The 18,446-nt window shown below is 60.9% G+C and overlaps 1 protein-coding gene across 1 annotated transcript in view; it reads right to left on the bottom strand.

Moving 5' to 3' along the window:
• Positions 1-18,446, bottom strand: part of LOC137456106 (hydrocephalus-inducing protein homolog) — a 67,120-nt gene that overhangs the window by 15,389 nt on the left and 33,285 nt on the right. The window contains exons 24-43 of the mRNA XM_068167411.1: positions 15,836-16,013; positions 14,625-14,755; positions 13,771-13,904; positions 12,699-12,835; positions 11,815-11,942; positions 11,530-11,721; positions 10,997-11,146; positions 10,196-10,435; positions 9,767-9,905; positions 8,113-8,286; positions 7,005-7,180; positions 6,402-6,545; positions 5,982-6,165; positions 5,421-5,562; positions 3,765-3,894; positions 2,479-3,057; positions 1,833-2,036; positions 1,210-1,412; positions 890-1,072; positions 550-669 (exon numbers count right to left, since the gene is read on the bottom strand). Of these exons, the coding sequence (XP_068023512.1) occupies positions 550-669; positions 890-1,072; positions 1,210-1,412; positions 1,833-2,036; positions 2,479-3,057; positions 3,765-3,894; positions 5,421-5,562; positions 5,982-6,165; positions 6,402-6,545; positions 7,005-7,180; positions 8,113-8,286; positions 9,767-9,905; positions 10,196-10,435; positions 10,997-11,146; positions 11,530-11,721; positions 11,815-11,942; positions 12,699-12,835; positions 13,771-13,904; positions 14,625-14,755; positions 15,836-16,013 (3,668 nt within the window). The remainder of the gene's footprint in view (positions 1-549; positions 670-889; positions 1,073-1,209; positions 1,413-1,832; positions 2,037-2,478; positions 3,058-3,764; positions 3,895-5,420; positions 5,563-5,981; positions 6,166-6,401; positions 6,546-7,004; positions 7,181-8,112; positions 8,287-9,766; positions 9,906-10,195; positions 10,436-10,996; positions 11,147-11,529; positions 11,722-11,814; positions 11,943-12,698; positions 12,836-13,770; positions 13,905-14,624; positions 14,756-15,835; positions 16,014-18,446) is intronic.

The raw sequence follows: 18,446 nt of genomic DNA, 5'->3' as shown, positions 1-18,446 counted from the left end.
GGGAAGTGAAAACCAGAAAGATGCCAGCAGCTACAGGGACATTATTTTAAGGCCAGACTCTATCCAGCAGTGAGGATCAGGAAAATGGAAATCCCATTTGCCCTGCCCTGCAGGTGCTTGTCCCCCAACAGCAGCTCCAACCATCAAGTCTTGCTGACACTGCAGATTTCACGGAGGGTTTCCAGTCCCTCAGCAGAAAAACTTCCTTTGCTCCTTCAGGCTGACCCACAGAGCTCCCAGCACTTGAAACAAACAGCACAAAGCTGCTGAAGCTGAGATGGGGGCTGACAAGTGACCCCAAGCTGCTTTCAGGCCGCAAGCAGCACCTGGCTCTGGCCACCAAAGCCCCCAGGGGGCAGGAAGATCAGCTCCATCCCCCCCAGCACTCCTGTGCCTGCTAGGTGCTCAAGTTGCCACAGCTGTGCTCCTTCCAAGCCACCAAACTCCCAGCTCTCTGCCCGGGCCTGCCCTGAATCGTGCCCCTGGGTGCATGTTCCTGGAAGCACAAGGTCCTGCAAGCAGCACAGCTGGGGGCTGGGCAGCACCTACCTGTCTCTTGCCTTGGCACACAGCAGCGGCCCGAAGTGGAACATCCCCGTGCTCAGGACATACTGCTTGGAGATGATGGCATCAGCTGCCTTGCTCTGCCTGCAGCGAGGAAACACCTCCCTGGCACAGAGAGAAGGAAGAGTTGGGAGATTCTCTGAGCACAAAACCTGCTCCCAAAGGCTGAACTCTTAGTGCTGGCCGAGGCACAGCACCGCTGCCCAGCTCCAAGCACGGCAAGAGATGCTGGGGGGCTCAGGCAGGTCCCAGGGGCACAAGGGGCAGAGTCTCAGCTCTGAGCTCAGGGGCAGCAGAGCGGGACGGCCCCAGGGGCCAGCCTTACCGTGGCTCCTGGCTGATGCTGGGGTACAGGCAGGTGCCCCTGCAGTGCAGCTGGTAGGGGCGCTTGGTGCCCAGCAGCTCGAAGTGCAGCCTCTGCTCAAAGCTGCCCAGCAGCGCGGAGCTGAAGTGGACCTGCAGCACCACCTGGCCCTGGGCAGGCACTACCCAGCGGTAGCTGCTGAGCCTGGCAGGGAAAGAGGAACCTTCAGGCACTGCTGAGGAGCAAAGGAGAGCAGGAGGAGCCATGGTGGAGCTGGGGTGGGAAACCTCCTTGGCAAGCTGGCCCTGAAGCAGAGGGATCCCTCCTCCCTCACAGCTCACCTGGCACAGCTCTCTGGGGGGGGCAGGGTGTCCACGTGCCTTTGGTCCCCCTCAGAGGAACGGCTGGGGGGTCCTGTGGCTGGTCCCTGGAGATCTCTCCTGCCACAGCCAGAGCTCTGCTTTCCCCTCACAGCCTCCTGGCTGCTGCTGCCTTTCTCCCTTCTCCAATGGCCTCTGGCTGGGGTGCCCTGCTCCTCTGAGGTCTTCACCCCAAAGGGAGAGAGCAAAGGGAAAGACAGCTGAGACCTGCCCTGAGAGCCAGCACTGCAGGGGAGCTCTCAGCAGAGCAGAGCACAGCACAGGGGCAAAAGCCTCTCCTTTGACCTGCTGCCCACATTGCTGGGGATCAGCCCAGGATAGGGCTTTCAGCACTCAGTGCCAGCTCCTCTCCATCTTTGCACCTCCCAGCTGAAGGTTTGAGGGGCAGAGCAGGCTTTGCTGCTGAGGCTTTGCCTCTCCTCTCAGACTGGCCCTGTGTTTCAAGCAGAGCTCGCTCTTCTGGACAGCCAGAAGGGATCTCTGCAGGCTTGGGCCCTGTCACATCTTCACTGCCCTGCCACTCTCACCCTTTTCCATCCCACCTGCCCCTTTGCCCCCATCCAGCCTGGTCCCTGTCCTGGCACCTTCACTGTGGGCACAGTGGGGACATCCACAACACTTTCAGGAGCCTCCTCCTCTTCTGGCCCTGTGGCAGCTGCTGGCAGGAGCACAAAGTGCTGGAGGACTTCTGCAGGCACCTCCCGCTTGGCTGGGCAGTGAACCACAGAGTAGACAGCAGGGGGAGGAATGGGGGGCCCTGAGGGACCCAGGCCCAGCTCATCCAGCACCTAAAGCAGAAGAGCAAACCTTGGTCATGCTCCTGTGGCCTCTATCCTCACACCTCCTGAAAGACACTGAGCTGTTAGGGAGCTCTGATTGACTGAGGTGGAGCACAGCCCTTGCTCTGCCCAGGGTGGGGAGCAGGCTCCAGAGCAGGGCCAGGACTACAGGTGGCACCTGCAGAGGAATCTCTGCCCCAAGTGACTCAGCTGAAGGGAGCAAAGCCCAGGGGCTGCCCTGGCACCCCCTTTCTCCCCAGACTGGCAGAGCAGCTGACAGGCAGGAGGCCTGCACAGAGAGCACTCCCTCTGCCCCCAGCCAAAGCACAAGGCTGCTGAGGGACAGCAGCAGCAGCCTGGAGAAGGCTCTGTGCCCTTGGCACCCGCTGGGACACAAGGCCCCAGGGCCCCCACGGGGCAGGCTCAGCACCTGAGCATTGTGGGGCCCTACCTGCTCTGCCCCTGGCAGCTTCCTGCTCTCCAGGATGGTGCTCAGCACATCTGCAGAGCTCAGCACCTCGATGTCCAAGCAGGGCACGCCGACTTCTTGGCCACTGGCTGACCCTGCTGCACCTCCCCCTTCCAGCTGAGACAACTTGGGGGCCTCAGGAGGCTTCAGTTTCTCCAGGAGCTCTTTCTCCTGCCTCTCCTGACGCTCCTTCTTTTTAGCCTTCTGCCTTCTGGGCCTGGATAAATGCTGCTGCTGATCTTCTGCTTGCTGCTGAGCTTCCTGCTTTGAAGGGGACAGCAGGACACCCTGCACCCTGTCCCAGCATGACAAAACACGTGCCACATCTTTCTGTGATGCCTCATAGGCCTTAAAGCTCAGGGCCAAGTTCTTGCTGTCAGCCTGGCCTTGCTCTTGGGCTTCTAGCTCTGAGCAGGTGTCTGCCGGGGCAAGCTTGCTCTGCTTCTTCTCATCTTCCTTGCCAGCTGCAGCAGAGTCTGGGCCCTCCTTGGCAGAGCCCTTCTTGCCTGCCTGCTCACTGACACTCAGCTGCTTGGTGCTGCTGCTGGATGTGTTGATGCTCTGGGCAGGAGGAGCAGGAGAAAGCCATCAGCATTTCAAAGCAGGACTCAAATGCTGCAGGACACTGATGATCTTTACAACAGCAGCCCAGGCATCATCTGTGCCAGGTGCTCTACAAGTCCCAGGCCAGAACACAGCTGGTACCCAGGGGAGCTCAACTGAAACCAAAGCCCTCAGTGCCAGACCCACAAGCAGTCAGCAACATAGGAGCTGCCCCAAGCCCAGCAGGAAACTCCAGAGCCCTCCTTCCTCCTGAGCACTCCTTGGGGCTCGTTTCTGGGGATGCTGAGTACCCCTGACTCTTTAGGAAGCCTGGCTGCTCACAAACACCTGGGTCCTGCTGCTCTCTCCTGCCAGGCAGGCAGGAGCAGACCCCACTTCCCAGGCAGGCCCTGGCTCAGAGCTGCAGGGCACAAGCAGGGTGGGGAGGAATGCTGGACCAAAGCCACCCAGGACTTCCCAGGGCATGTCTGGAGTTGTGTGGAGCCAGGACTCCAAGGCAGCCTGATCCCAAAAGAGCAGCTCACCCCCAGAGCTGTGGCAAAGCCCCTGGTGAAGCAGCAGCACCATCAGGCACCAGCTGTTGTTTCCCAGCACAGCCCCAGCCAGGAGCAGGCTGCCCAGCACGGCCTGGGGCTGCTGCATTCTCAACAGGGCTGCAGCTCAGCGGGAAGATCCCCAGGGCTCTTGCTCACACAGCCACCCACCTCCCTGACCAGAGGCTGCCTTTTCTGCTCTTTCTTGCTCTGCTTCCACTTCCTCAGCTCCTCTGCCTCCTTCCAGTGCTGCAGCTCCTGCTGCTGCTCCTCAAGCTCTTCAGCCAGCCGCTGCAGCGCCCTGCAGCAAGGCAAAAGGAAAACAGCTCTGAGAGTCCCCACCAGAGCCCTGGGCTCCTGCACTTCAGCCACTGACCCTGAGCCCATGCAGAGCCCTTACAACCTCTCCAGGGATCTCCCTCAAGCTGGGGAGGCTGGGAACATTCCAAGGGAGGAAAGGGGGGAGGGGGTCTGCAAGGCCAGCCCCAGTGAGGCTTTGCTGTTGGAAGGGCTAAATCCTGCTGCTGCTCCAGTAAGGTCCCCCCAGGCACCGGCCAAAGGCTGCTCCACCATCACTGCACACTGATGCCTGAAGCTCTCTCTTGATTTCCCCGAGTAAAGCAGCTGACCAAGCACTTACACCTAGTTCTCCCTGCACCAGTGCTCAGAATCAGAGACTCACAGAATCCCTTTGGATGGGAGAAATCTTTCAGATCATCAAGTCCAACCAGGAGCCCAGCACTGCCAGCTGCCCACTAACCCATGCTCCTCAGCACCACCCCCACAGGGGTTTGGCAGTCTCTCCAGGGGACTCCACTACTGCCCTGAGCAGCCTGGCCAGGCCTTGATAACCCTTTTGTGGTGAAGAAACTCTTCCTCATGTCCAACCTAAACCTCCCCAATGCAGCTTGAGGCCATTTCCTCTTGTCCTATCGCTTGGTCCTTGGGAGAAGAGACCAAACCCTGCCCCTGGCTCCAACCTCTTTTCAGGGAGCTGTAGAGAGCCAGCAGGTCTCCCCTCAGCCTCCTCTTCTCCAGGCTAAGCAATGCCAGCTCCCTAAGCTGCTCCTCACCAGCCCTGTTCTCCAGAGCCTTCCCCACCTTCATTGCCCTTCTCTGGACACACTCCAGCCCTTCAGTGTCCTTCCAAAACTGAATCTAGGCTTGGAGCTATGGCCTCCCCAGTGCCCAGGACAGGGGGACAATCCCTTCCCTGCTCCTGCTGACCACACTATTGCTGATCCCACCCAAGATGCTCACTGATGCCAACTCTGCTCAGCTTGTCCAGCCCTTCTCCATGGGCATGGCCTGCTCTTTATGGAGGACAGCCACAGCAGTCAGAAAACAAAGGCTGCAGCAGCTCCCCTCCTGCAAAACAGGCTCTGAACAAACAGGATTCCTGCTGGAAGCCAGCTGGGACTGTGGGAAACCTGTGCTGTCTGTCCTGGGAGATGTGCCTCACACAGACCCACACCACAGCCCCTCTGCTGAGGTGAGGAAGGGCTGAAGGGGATGGGAATTAACATCATGAAATTAGAGACCCTCAGAAGCATAAGGGCAAGGCCAGCACAGAGCCCAGCTGCCTGCAGCAGGCTCTGAGCCCGAGGCCTCAGCACTAGCAGCAGGAGGAGATGTTCTCAGCTCCCTGCAGGAAGGTCTCTCCTCTGCTGGCAGCCAGGCAGGGGGAAGGCAGCATCCCTGTGCCGCTCGGCAGGGACACTTTTGGCCTCTTCTCTGGAACCTCCCCAAGCCCAACCAAGGGCCCCAGAGCAGGGACACCTTGCAGGGACACTGTGCTGGGCAGCTCCCCACAGAAGGCTTACAGACCTCTGCCTCCTCTCCCTCTGGAGCTGTCGGATCCTGCTCTCCAGCTGAGCTTTCTGCTCTTCCGTGAGGGCATCAAACTCCTCCTCCCCCAGCTCCCAGAGCTCTGCTTCCTCCCTCCTGGCCGCTTCTTCCCGCTGCCGGCCTTCAGCAGGCACCAGAGGAGAGACAGAGCAGAGCTGTGCTGGGGGAGCTGCGAGGAGCCACAGCTCTGGCCCAGCCCTGCCAGGAGCCAGCAGGGAGCTCACAGCCCTGCTCCCAGCTCCAAAGAACCCCCAAACCAGCACCAGTCTGGCACAGAGGCATGGTGCATAGCCGGCTGCTGCTCAGACATTGAGCCCCAGCAGCTTGCACCTGGGCCCAAGCTTCAGTGCTGGAGACTGAGAGAAGTCTCCCAGCCTCAGCTCTGCTGTGTTCTAAGCAACAGTGAGCTGCACCAAGGCAGGAAGTCGAAGGCTTCCTGAAACTACCTCTCACCAGCTCTGCTGGTGAACCAGACACATGTGGACAGGGCTGAGGGCTCTGGAGAGAAGCCTTGGGAGGCAGGGAGATGAGGATTCTCACCTTCCTGCTCCTCTGCAGCTGCCTGCCTGGCTCGCCAAGAGGCAAAATCCTGCAGCAGGTTGACAAAATAGATGCGAGGTTGGTTTCCAACAGCTTTGAGCAGGCAGAGGAGAGCAGACACTGTGCTGCCTGCAAAGAGGCTCTGCAGGCCATCAAACACCACTCCCTGGGAGCAGTCCCTCAGCTGTGAAGAAAGGCCAAGAGAAAATCAGCTGTGCCATGCTGCAGCTCTGGGCCACTCAGTGACAAAGGTCACCAAGCAGCTGTGCCAAGCTCTGAGCTGTCCCCACGGCCCTGCCAGCTGCTGGCATCTGCAGCTTCCCCCAAGGAGCCCAGGACCCCTCCAACAGCAGGACTCCTCCTGCTCTCCCAGTTGTGCCTCTCCAGCAGGAAGGTGTCCTTTGCCCCCTGGCCACGCACCTGCAGCCTTTCAGAGAGGATGGCCACCAGCAGCTCTTCGGGCAGCACGCAGCTCACCGGGCCCAGCTCTGCCACCGTGCTGCCGCTGGGGCTCAGCCAGGGCTGCGCAGGAGGGGCAGAGATGAGAGGAGAGCCGGAGGAGCCCTGCAGTGTTGAACAGCACCACACTGAACATCACCACAACATAAACCCCCTTGGCACCCCCTGGGCAATCCCAGCTGCTGGCCTTGGAGCTGAGCTCTCTCCCTAGCAAGGGACTGAAAGGAAAGCGCAGGCCAGCGGCTCCGGGGGACAACCCTGCAGAGCACAGCCCTGGAGCAGCAGCCCCCAGCGCTGGCACCAGCACACAGCACAGGAAGGACAAGCAGCTGACCAGGCCTCCTGGACTAGCCTGATCTTCAGCTGCCCAGGGCAGGGGGGTGTCCCCATCCCTGAGGGACTGAAAAGCCAGAAAGATGTGGTGCTGAGGGACACGGTGTAGTGGTGACCTGGCAGTGCTGGGTCAGCAGCTGGATTTGATCATCTTGGAGTCCTATCCCGACCAAAACAGCTCAAAGGTCACAGAAAGTTCCCTGGCATCAGCCAGGGCAGGCCATGCCTCACCTGGGAGCCTGAGGACTCCGTCGGAAGCTGTCTCTCAGCAGAAGCCTGCCCCTTGCCGGCCGCAGCTCTGGGCTGGCCTCGGGAGCTGAGGGGCTGCTGCCTGCCGTTGTCCACAGAGCTCTGGGGCCTGGCCTTAGTGCTGCGCCGCCGCCAGAGGGCAGCAGCTGCCCTCACACCTGCGGAGGGCCCAGAAGGCTCAGGGGGCTGCTGGGAGGAGCACACCAGCACCTTCCACCCCAGTGGGCACCCTGGCAGGGACACTGCACTCGCTGTTCTCCAGAAGCAGCTCCTTCCCTGCTCTCCTCTTCCTGTGGCAGGACAGACCAACCTGGCACTGCAGTTACAAGCCAGAGAGGTTTGGATGCCTTGCCCCACCTCCACTGTCCATCTCCACGGGAGACAACCCTGCCAGGGACCCAGACCCTTCTTCCTTCCACCAGCTTTCAACCCAGGCAGGTTCAAAGCTGAGCAATGCCAAGGTAGCCCAAGCAGAGCCAAGCTATAGCCTCAGCCAGCAGAGCCTGGGCTACCCACTGCCCCATAAAGGCTCCGCCAAGAGCTTGGACTCAGGTGGAAAACAACTCAGTGTGCAGGAGCTGCAGGAGCTGACAGCACCCCCAGGGAAACCGCGGGAGAAAAGAGCTCAGCTACAGCATGGCTCTCATCTCAGACTCCTCTGGGAGCTCCTGCCCTTCCTCTTGGCCTTCTGAAGCCACAAAGTCAGTCACCTCATGCCTAAGGAGCCACTTCAGAGGGCTGTGCCTGCTGAAAGCAGGCAGAAGTTCTGCCTGATGGCCATGAGGGACAGGGTGGAGATTGCACGCAGGCAAGGGAAAAGCTCTGAGAAAGATGCTGGGGGCTTCCCCACCCCTAGCAAAGGAAGCTGTGCAGAGAAGGGCAGGGCAGGGCAGGCAGAGTGCCCTTGCATGAGCCCTTCGGCTGGCGTCTGAGTCCCCAGCACTGCTCTCTGCAAGGGCTCTGCCCTGCTCTGTGCTGCACCCCTGCTCCTCAAGAGCCCCCGGGGCTGTGCCACTGCTCTGGAGCCAGCAGAAGCAGGAAGCCCCGGGGGCTGCAGCAGCGCTGCTCCGGGCCCAGCCTGTCTCCTTACGGCCATCCTGTGCCTGCTGGAGGCTCTGCTGGCTGCCGGCGGCGCTGCACAGCTCCCGGGCTCGCCGCCCTGCCGCGCTGCTCCCGGCCGCCACGGCCTCGCTCACCACAGCGTCCAGGGACAGGCAGGCGGCGCCGTAGTGCTTGGCCAGGGCGGCCGCTGCCGACGTCTTGCCTGCAGAGAGAGGGAGGCTGCTTGGGGACCCCTGCGGCCGCAGGGCTTGCCGGGGACAGGCTCTGCGAGCTCCCCAAACAGAGGAGGACTTCATCCCTCCCTTAGGGAGCCACTTCAAGCCTGGGCCTGGGGCGCTGCTCTGAGCCCTGTGCCACCACCACTCAGACCATCCCCTGGCCTGTGCCGCTTGGCGTTGCCTCAGGCAGCAGCTGGGCACAGTTTAGGGCTCGGGCCGGGCTCGGCACTGCTCCACAGGCAACAGGGACACCAGGCACCGTGCTGCCATGCAGCAAGGGGCACATGGTCACCCTCCTGGGGGGAACCAGAGCCCAGCTGCATGGACACCAGATGAGCCACACCACTGGCACCAGCTGCTGAGGGCCTGGGACCACCCCAGCAGAGCTGTGCCTCCCCCTGCATCGCTTCAACTGCTCAACCCAGCACCGTGCTCCACCAGGACATGCCTCTCCTGCTTCCCCCCTCCTCACAGCCAAGAGCTCCAGCTCAGGTACCTGCCAGGGGTGCCCCATGGATGATGAGCACGATCCCTTTGCGCTGTGGGGCTCCTTCAGCGACGCTGAGGTACCGGGCGAGGGCCCTACGGACTGGGCTGGCCTCCAGTTCTTCTGTGGCCTCCTTGATGCTGGTGGAGCTTGGCTGATGCTCAGCTGTGCAGAAATGGGTAGAGGAGTCAGCCTCCTGCCTACCTGTGATCCTCACCATCCCCTCCAGCCCCTCAGATCCTGGCAGAGGAGACTCTGCTCAAACCAATGTCATATCCATGGACTTCCTTTCAGCTTGTGCAGATCAGGCTCTGCCCTTGATGCTGCTGAACATGCCCATAAGTAAATGGGGTGGCAGAAAGAGGAAAGCAGAGCATGCAGCAACACCTAAAAGGACTGAGAGAAATCTCCTTCCATCAACTGTCTACATGGTCCTCATGGGAGCTTGGTCCCAGGTCCTGCTGAGTAAGGAGGGCACAGGCAGAAAGGGGCATCTGACAGAGCCCCAAGGGAGAGGCTCCACCTGGGTGCTTTAGAAGTGTCACTGCAGTAGATGTGGCTTGGCTCTGAATTCACCAGAACAGCCCTTAGGAGGTCACCCAGAGCACCTCAGCTTGCAGTGCCAGGGAGGAGAGCAAAGGCGCTGAGCTGCCCAGGACAGCTTCACCATCAGCCTGACCCCAGCAGCTCCCGGGGCAAAGATGTTCCTTTGGGGAAGCTGAGGAAAACTCCCAGACCTCTGCCTTGGCCCTGGCCCTCCTGCAAGGGGACATTTTGAGTTCTTCCCCAGACAGGGCAGACAGAAGCTTGCTTTGCTTGCTCTCATGGCTGTCACAAGTTTCACCCTGGACCTGCTCCACCAAGCTAGGGAGTGAGGAGAGCTCAGGGGAAGGGGGCTGGGCTCCCTGCTGAGCCTCCACTCGAGACAACCAACGTCAAACCTTCAGCCTTGTCCTGGGCTGTTGGGTCTTGAGGACGGGACCTGGCCTGCTCATCCTGCAGCCTCTTCTGGCCCTGACAGCCCTCTAGCAGCTCTGGAGGCAGCTGCTCCCCTGGGGCACGTGGAGGCAGCAGCAAGGTCCTGCGGCAGTCGTAGTCTTGCAGCTGCCGCAGGATCTGTGCATGGGAAAGAGAAACCACTCGTGGGAGGCACTGCTGGAGCTCCAGCACAGGAGCTCCAGCACAGGAGCAGCTCCCCAGCCAAGCCATCTTCTCCCTCGGGCCTCCCTCCCAACACCAGGGACTAGCCAAGCCCCTCCACAGCCTGCCAGCAGAGGAGCTAACCCTGCAACACCACCAGGCTTTGCCCTGGCTTCTGTCTCCAGCTCCCTGGCACGAGGCTGGGAATGCTGCAGTGCCCTGAAGCTCCAGGAACGTGGCCTTGGGGACCAGACTTTGTCTCTTACCTGCTCCTCAGCAAGGTACTGCTGGTCAAACTCCAAGGAGTAAAACTCGATGGGGAACTCACAAGGGTTCTTCACCACCACTGTGCCCTGTGCCCCGGGGCTGGATGGCAGCACTGGCCCCAGCTCCAGCACTTCAGGCTGGAACTCCAGGCGTGGCTCCAACCCACTGCCCGAGACCAGCAGCTGGAGGTGCTGGCTGCTCTGGCAAATGTTGATCTTCAGCTGGCTCAGGTAGGGCTTCTGAAAAGAGAAAAGTGCAGAAGCTCCTCCATGAAGTGCCAGGTGGCAGGGCCTCAAATTCACCCCATGCCCCAAGGCCAGGGATGGTAGCAGCACCTCTGAGGGGAATGGAGAACAGAAAAGAGGACAAGGAGGGATGGTTTGGAACTGAAAAAGGGAGATGCAGACCCCAAGGAAAGGAGATGTTTTGGAAGCTGAATGCTGAGCCTCTGGCCCAGGCTGCCCAAAGAGGTGGGAGATGCCCATCCCTGGAGCCCTCCCTGGGACAGTGCAGTGCTTAGCAGAAAGATCCACAGGGTTATCCTGCCCAGTGCCCTGGCACTGCTGTGTTGGGCAAAGAGCAGCCGAAGAAGAGGGGCAGAGGAGGCAGACAGGAGGGAGGGGAGTGTCCTCTGCTCAGTGTTTGGCTCTCCAAGCCCCCTCTGCAGAGGCTCCAGCAGGGGAAGCTGAGCTTGCAGAAAGCTGCATGTCGAGGAAGAGCTCAGTTCCTGCTCCCTGCCTGGGCTCTCCTTCCCACACTGCCCTGCCAGACCTCCTGGGGCTGACATCCACCCAGCTCACCTCTTCCACGGGGGAAAATCTAACTTGCAGGTTGCACCACTGCCCAGGGTCCAGGACTCCAGCTGAGGGAAGCACCTCAAAGACAGAGGCCTTGGCCTTCAGCTCCTGCAGCAGCTTCTGACGCCTGCTGGCTGGCAAAGCTTTGTCCACCTGAGCACAAAACCAGGGGGGTGAGGTCTCCTTGCTCTGGCAGGACACAGCTGGCTTCCTGCAGTGCTGGCACTCGTGGGGTAGGAGCACACATCCAAACCAGATGTGGCCAGCACTGGCCTAGAACTGGTGGCAAAATGTGGAGGCAGGAGAGGCAGCTGGGGAGGGTGCTCCTCAGAAGAGGAGCAAGGGGTGAAGATGGCAGAAAGTGAAGCACCAGCTGGTGAACAGGCCCAGGGGCTGCAGCTTTGCTCTGCACCCTCCAAAGCCTCCTCAGCCCAGCTGGAGCCCAAGCGTTCGAGCAGCCAGAGGAGCAGAGAGGACAAGAGAGGAGAAAGAAAGGCAGCCAAGAGGCTCCAAGTCACACCCTGTCTGTGCTTTACCTTCTGAGCAGGCTCCTCCCTGCTGAGGAACCACTGACAGGGCAGTGGGAGCTGATTGTAGAGCCGGATGGTCTCTTCCTGGCACTGCCCACACTGGACAGCAGAGAACTCCAGCCTGGCCCTGGAGAGGCTGAGGGAGGGCACAGCCACCTTGGCACGGAGGAGGACACGACATGTGGGTCCTCCTGCAACCTAGTGAGGGACAGAGCATCCAGGTGAGATCCCAGCCTGCCAGCTGCCCCAAAAGGCAGTGTGGGCACAGGGAGGGGGGGAAGCAGAGGGCACCTTGATGGGCAGCAGTGCCTCCACCTCGCCCTGCGGCAGGGTGGCACTTTGGGGCTCCAAGCACACAGTGAAGGTTCTGCTCTGGGAGCAGGGCAGCTGCTTCACGAGCCCCAGGTCCACGCTGAATCCTTCAACAGATGGAAAGGAAGCAGCTGAGGCACAGGGGACATGAGATGGCTCACAAGCACCTTAAGTGTCCTGGCTAGCAGCTCTGGGAAGGATCTTTTGCACCTCCAGAAAAGCTGCTGCTCCTTCTCCCTTGGCAAAAGCTTTGCACAGCCAGAGCCCAGGAGCCACAGGGGAAAGGAAAACATTGCAGCTGAGGAGCTCCAGCAAGTGCAGGGAAGGACACTCAGAGCTCTTCAAAGAACTCCCATGCCATGGTGCTCCCTACAAGCAGCTGGGAGGAGACCTCTGAGCACCCTTTCTGCACAGCAAGGCAGCGATTGCTGGTGCTGCAGCCTTGCCTCAGGGCTGATGCCAGAAGCTGTTGGGATACCCCCAGGGGAGGCTGAACACAAGCCCCAGGACCTCGTGAGCCTCACACCAAGCAGCTCAGCACCACCAAGGCTCCAGCTCCTTGCAACACAAGGCCAGAGAGTGCACAGAGAAGCTCAGCTGCTGCTGCTGGCAGCCAAGTGCAGAAGGTGCTGAGAGGTGCCCAAGGTGCTCACCCACCCAGCCCCTGCAGGGCAGACTTAGGGCAGCCACAGGCAGGCCAGGCCCCTGGGCACTGCTGGCCAGGAGAGCTCAGGCTCTAAAGCAGCAGGTCCCAAGGAGGACAAAGCTTTACAAACAAGTGCTCCAAGAGAACTCCCCATGGCCAGGGGCTCAGGCTGAGCTGTCCCAGGCAGGCCACAGGAAGGGTCCCCAGCACTGCCTACCTGTGCCACGCAGGAGCTGCCCACAGACTTGGAAGGACACAGGGAAGTGCCCCGGGTTGGTGACCTTCACGCTGCGCCTGTGGATGCCACCCAGAGCCACGCAGCCAAAGTCCAGGATGTGCTCAGGCAGCTCAGCTCTGCAGGGAGGAGGGAGGGCACTCCTGAACCCACAGCCTGGCCACGTTGCCACAGGATGGGAGGTGCAAATCCACTGGGAAAACTCAGCTCAAGCTGCTGACACCCAACACCTGAGCAGCCAGGGACAAGACTCTGGCCGGTGCCAGGGGAGGCAGGGCCCAGGTTCTAGCAGCTCCCAGGGGCACCTTCAAACACAGCTGGTTCCCAAGGGACACTGCCCACAGCTCCTGTGCCACTGCAGAGAAGCCCCCTGCAGCTCCACTGCTCTCAGTGCAACTGCTGAGCCTGGCCTGCAGCCCAAGCCTGGAACTGCTTCAGGGCCTTGTCAGATTTGAGCCCCAGGAAACCTTCACCCAGCTCTGTCCCCAGAGCCCCAGGGACCACAGCCACCAACACCTGCAAGACCCATGGGCAGGTCCTGTCCAGAGCCATCCCACTGTTCTGCAGAGCATCTTCTGCCTGGGCTGGAGCCTGCTGCACCTGCTCCTCAGCATGAAGCAGCAGAAGGAAGGACCAAGCGACCTAGGAGAGCCCTGCAGTCCCCCCAGCCCCCAAGCCCCCAGCTGAGACTTTGCCAAGCTGCTCTGGGGCCAAGTGTGGTCTGGTGGGAAAAAAAGGAGGCCAGTTCTGAGCTGCTTCTTTCAGAGCTGCTCAGCAGGAATGCTGTCTGTGCTGTCTGGAAGGGCCTGATGCTCTGCACTGGCTCCATGAAGAGAGCCCAGCATCTGTGGGCAGCTGAGCACCCCCAAAGCTCAGGGAAGTGAGGACACTCAGCTGCTCCCAGGCAGCACAGCACAGCTCTCAGGAGCAAAGCCTTTGTGCTGCCCACAGCTGTGCCCAGCTCTGCAGAGCCCAGCAGCTCTCAGCAGCAGGGCTGCACTGCTGGCTGTCACCCCCAGAGCACCTGCAGGTGGCTGTGGAGGTCTCTACTCACTTGAGAAGCCTGCGGCGAGCCTGCAGCCTAAAGGCAGCTTCCTCTGGGGCACTGCAGGCCACAGCTTCCTGCTGCTCCAGGATGTGCTCCTTGAGCAGGATGTCCTCCAGCTGCATCTGCAGCCCAGTGTCCAGCTGAGGCAGGGAAAGACAGGGGCTGCTTAGCCAAGGTCCTTCCCAGGGCATGGGCTTGGCTCTGAAAGAGGATCCCATCCTGCTCTTCTCGAGGGGGTGATGGAGTCCTCTTGTCTCACTGCTCAGTGCCTGGGACACCTCCAGCTCTCTTGGGCAGCACCTTCTCTCCAGAGCTACCAGCTCCAGCACCCTCACCTGCCCAGACACTGCCTTCAAAGCTATGCCAGCCACAGATGGACAAGCCAGGAACTTCTCAGAGCTCCAGGGATTTGCCTGCCCACAGGGAGTGCCGAAGCAAGCTGGACAAAAGCCCTCTGGAGCAGGAGACCAGGAGAGAGCTGCTGCCTCTTGCAGATGAGAGCTGAGCACAGTCCCAGGGCCAGCCCAGGCTGCTGCTCTCAAGCTCTGCAAACCTGGCAGGGCTTGGCCTGGGAGGAACAAACAGCCCAGGGATGGGGCCCCATCAATTCACCCCCATGAGCATGGCCTGCAGGATCTCAGCCAGCTGCCAGGAAGCTCCTCCAGCTCCAGCAGGGACAACCTCCAGGGCTGGACAGCCCCTGGGGCAGCACTCAGCTGATGAGAGTCATGGCTGAGTGTGGGCAGGGAGGTCCCACCTGCTAGCAGGGCCCCAAGAAGCCTGTTGTGGGGTACAAGGGGATGCAGTGACACAAGGGGGAGAGGCTGGCTCCTGCCACACAGGGCAGCAGCTGTTCTCACCGTGGCAGCCAAGTCATCTGGGGTTGGTTCTGTGGCTGCAGCCTCCCCCAGGACAACTTCTCCATCTCTCTCACTGTCCTTGGCCATCTTTTCTTTCACCTTCCTGAAGGCCTTCTCATATTTCTCATTTCCTGAAGGCAGAAACCCCCCAGAGTGCAGTGTGGGCATCTGAGCTGGGCAGCCCCCTCCCCACACCACCTCTCCCAGCAAGGCTCCTCCAGCAGCTCAGGGCACAGCATTGGAAGAGACCTCGAGGATCATCCAGCCCAACCTGTCACCACAGACCTCATGGCCAGACCATGGCACCAAGTGCCACATCCAATCCCCTCCTGAACACCTCCAGGGGTGGGGACTGCACCACCTCCCCAGGCAGCACATCCCAATGACCAATGACTCTCTCAGTGAAGAACCTTCTCCTCACCCCCAGCCTAAACCTCCCCTGGCACAGCTTGAGACTGTGTCCTCTTGTTCTGGGGCTGGGTGCCTGGGAGAAGAGACCAACCCCTTCCTGGCTACAGCCACCCTTTAGGTAGCTGTAGAGGGCAATGAGGTCACCCCTGAGCCTCCTCTTCTCCAGGCTAAACAACCCCAGCTCCCTCAGCCTCTCCTCACAGGGCTGTGCTCAAGGCCTCTCCCCAGCCTTGTTGCCCTTCTCTGGACACCTTTCAAGTCTCTCAATGTCCTTCTTGAACTGAGGGGCCCAGAACTGGACACAGGACTCCAGGTGTGGCCTAAGCAATGCAGAGCACAGGGGCACAATGACCTCCCTGCTCCTGCTGACCACACCACTCCTAATGCAGGCCAGGATGCCCTTGGCCTTCCTGGCCACCTGGGCACACTGCTGGCTCATGTTCAGGCAGCTGTCAGTCAGCACCCCCAGGTCCCTCTCTGCCTGGCTGCTCTCAGCCACTCTGAGCCCAGCCTGGAGCTCTGCCTGGGGCTGCCGTGGCCAAAGTGCAGCCCCCGGCAGTGGGAGCTGCTCCTCCTGCCTGCATGCTGAGCTTCAGCCCTGCCCAGCTTCCTCCCCCAGAGGAGCAGCTCAGCCCCAGCCAGCTGGTGCAAACCCAGCTCTGCAGGGTGGCTCCTGGGACAGAGCCCACAGGGACTTGCAGAGCCTGGGGAAGCCACCAGTGCTGCTCTGACAGCCTTGGGGGTAGGCCCTGGGGGAAAGCCCAGGGGAGCATCCTGAGGAGCAGCCAGGCAGTGCTCACCTTGGATGTTCCTGGGCAGGTGCAGGCAGAGCCTGGGAAAGCTTCCCTCTCCTTTCAGGCAGACTTCTTGCGGCTCCAGGTGACCCACTTGGAGCTGGAAAGCCTTGCAGAAGGCCCCAGGCGCTTCTGGCAGGTAAGAGACTTTCAGCACCTGCTGCTGGCCGGCTCCAAGGCTACCCTGCAGGGAGGGAATGCACCAAAGAGGCTTTGATGGAGGGGGTGATGCTCAGCCAGGTTCTCCTCTAGAAGACAGCAGACAGCAGCACCTTCTAGCTGTCTGGTTTCCAAGAGCTTGTCTCCTGCCCCAGGCTGCCAGGTCCCCTCCAGAGTGCCAGCGTGGGGAGAGCTGGAAAGGACCTCTGGAGGTCATCACTCCAACTGCCCTGCTAAAGCAGGGCACCCCCAGCAGCTTGCCCAAGAGCAGCATGGCCAGGGGGAGCTGGAATCCCTCCAGAGCAGGAGGAGGCCTTCCCTCAGCACAGCCTGGCCTTTGCTCAGCACCAGCACAGCTCTGCTGCTCCCAGGCTTTGCCTTCAGCCAGCAGGAGCCAGGCCTGACCAAGCAAAGCTCCAGCAGCAGTGCTGGGCAAGGCAAGGGAAGTGCCCCTGCCCTCTGCAGGGCCAGCAGCTCCTCTCACAGCACCTCAGTGGTGGCCACTAGGCTCCTCAGCTCAAAAGGGACAGGGACCTACTGGAAAGAGTCCAAGGGAGACTACACACATGCTGAGGGCCTGCAGCATCTTTGTGAGGCTCAGAGGCTGAGACTCCTGGGGCTGTTGAGCCTGGAGAAGAGCAGCCCCAGAGAGGGCCTCTGCTCAAAGCTCAGCAAGAGCTAAAGGGCTTGTGGGGGACAAGAGGATGGGGCTGGACTCTTGTCAGTGGTGCCCACTGACAGGACAAGAGGCAAGGGGCATCAGCTGGAACCCAGGGAGTTCCAGCTGACCAGGAGGAGAAAATTCTCTGCTGTGAGGGTGCTGGAGGCCTGGAGCAGGCTGCCCAGAGAAGTTGTGGAGTCTCCTATGGAGAGATTCCAACCCCCCCTGGGCACGCTGCTGGGGGTGCCCTGCTGGAAGGAGGAGGTTGGGCTGGATGACCCCCAGAGGCCCCTTGCAAACCACCCCCCCTCCTGGGATCCTGGGAGTGCAGGTGGGTGTCCAGGGCTCTGAGCCCCACCTGGGACTCCCACCAAACCTCCTGCCTGTGCAGTTCAACTCAGGGTGCAGGAGCCTGCCCTGGCTCATGCTGAGCTCCAGAGAAAGGCCACAAGGAGGAGCAGAGGGCTGGAGCTGCTCTGCTCTGAGGACAGACTGAGAGAGTTGGGCTTGTGCAGGCTGGAGAGGAGAAGGCTCCCAGGAGACCTTCTGGTGGCCTTCAGGTCTCTGCAGGCAGCTCCAAGAAAGCTGGGGAGGGACTTTGGAGGGTGTCAGGGAGGGACAGGACTGGGGGGGTGGAGCAAAACTAGACAGGGGGAGATTCAGGTTGGGTGTTAGGAAGAAGTTCTTCCCCATGAGGGTGGTGAGAGCCTGGCCCAGGCTGCCCAGGGAGGTGGTGGCAGCCTCCTGCCTGGAGGTGTTTGCAGCCAGGCTGGAGGTGGCTGTGAGCAACCTGCTGTGGGGTGAGGTGTCCCTGCCCATGGCAGGGGGGTTGGAACTGGCTGAGCCTTGAGCTCCCTCCCAAGCCTGACAATCCTGTGATTCTGTGAGCTGCAAACACATCTCTGGCCACACAGCAGCAGAGCCTAGGACAAGATCTAGAACAGAAAGTGTCACTGGGGCTTCCAGAAGTGTCTCTGGCTTCCAGAAGAGCTGTCCCAGGCCAGAGCAAAAGGAAGCAGATCCAGAGGCACCTGGCTCTGGGTGACAGGACACATCTGCAGCCTTCCTCAGCTGCCCACTGCACACAGGGCTGCACTTGCAGGTCCCTGCTCCCCTTCAGGCTGCAGGGAGGAGCTGAGGAGCGGGCCAGGACCTGCCCCCTGAGCCCCCACTCCAGCACAGGACACAGCCAGAGCCAGCCCAGCCCCACTGCCAGCACCATCCACGCTGCCACAGCAGCACCAAGCAGAGCTGTGCCTTCAGAAGCTGGCAGGAAGAGGGCATGAGCCTGGCACCTCTTGCAGGAGGCAGGCAGAAGGAAAGATGGAAGCCATTTGGCTTCCTTTGCCCATGGCACCAAGGGCCTGAGAGAGGAATGCTGCTCCAGCCCAGAGACATCCACCCAAGGCTCAGGAGCTGAGGTCACAGAATCCTGGAAGGCTTTGGCTGGGAAGGGACCTTTCAAGGTCACAGAATCACAGGGCTTGGAAGGGACCTCTGGAGATCATCCAGTCCAACCCCCCTGTCAGAGCAGGGTCACCTAGAGCAGCTTGCACAGGAGTGCAGCCAGGAGGCTTTGGAATGGCTCCAGAGGAGACTCCACAGCCTCTCTGGGCAGCCTGCCCCAGTGCCCCACTGCCCTCAACACACAGAAGGTCCTCCTGCTGTCAGATGGAACTTGGCTGTTGCAGTGTGTGCCCATTGCCCCTTGTCCTCTCCCTGGGCACCACTGACAGAGCCTTGGCCAGAGCCCCCTGGGTCCCCTTGAAGGCTTCAGAAGCACTGAGGGGATCTGCC

The sequence above is a fragment of the Melanerpes formicivorus genome, unplaced genomic scaffold (genome assembly GCF_026170545.1).
Source record: "Melanerpes formicivorus ecotype bairdi unplaced genomic scaffold, bMelFor1.0.p_v2 SCAF_116, whole genome shotgun sequence".
Taxonomy (NCBI): Eukaryota; Metazoa; Chordata; class Aves; order Piciformes; family Picidae; genus Melanerpes; species Melanerpes formicivorus.
Note: the sequence above shows the minus strand (reverse complement) of the source record. Positions and strands in the feature narration are given on the sequence as shown.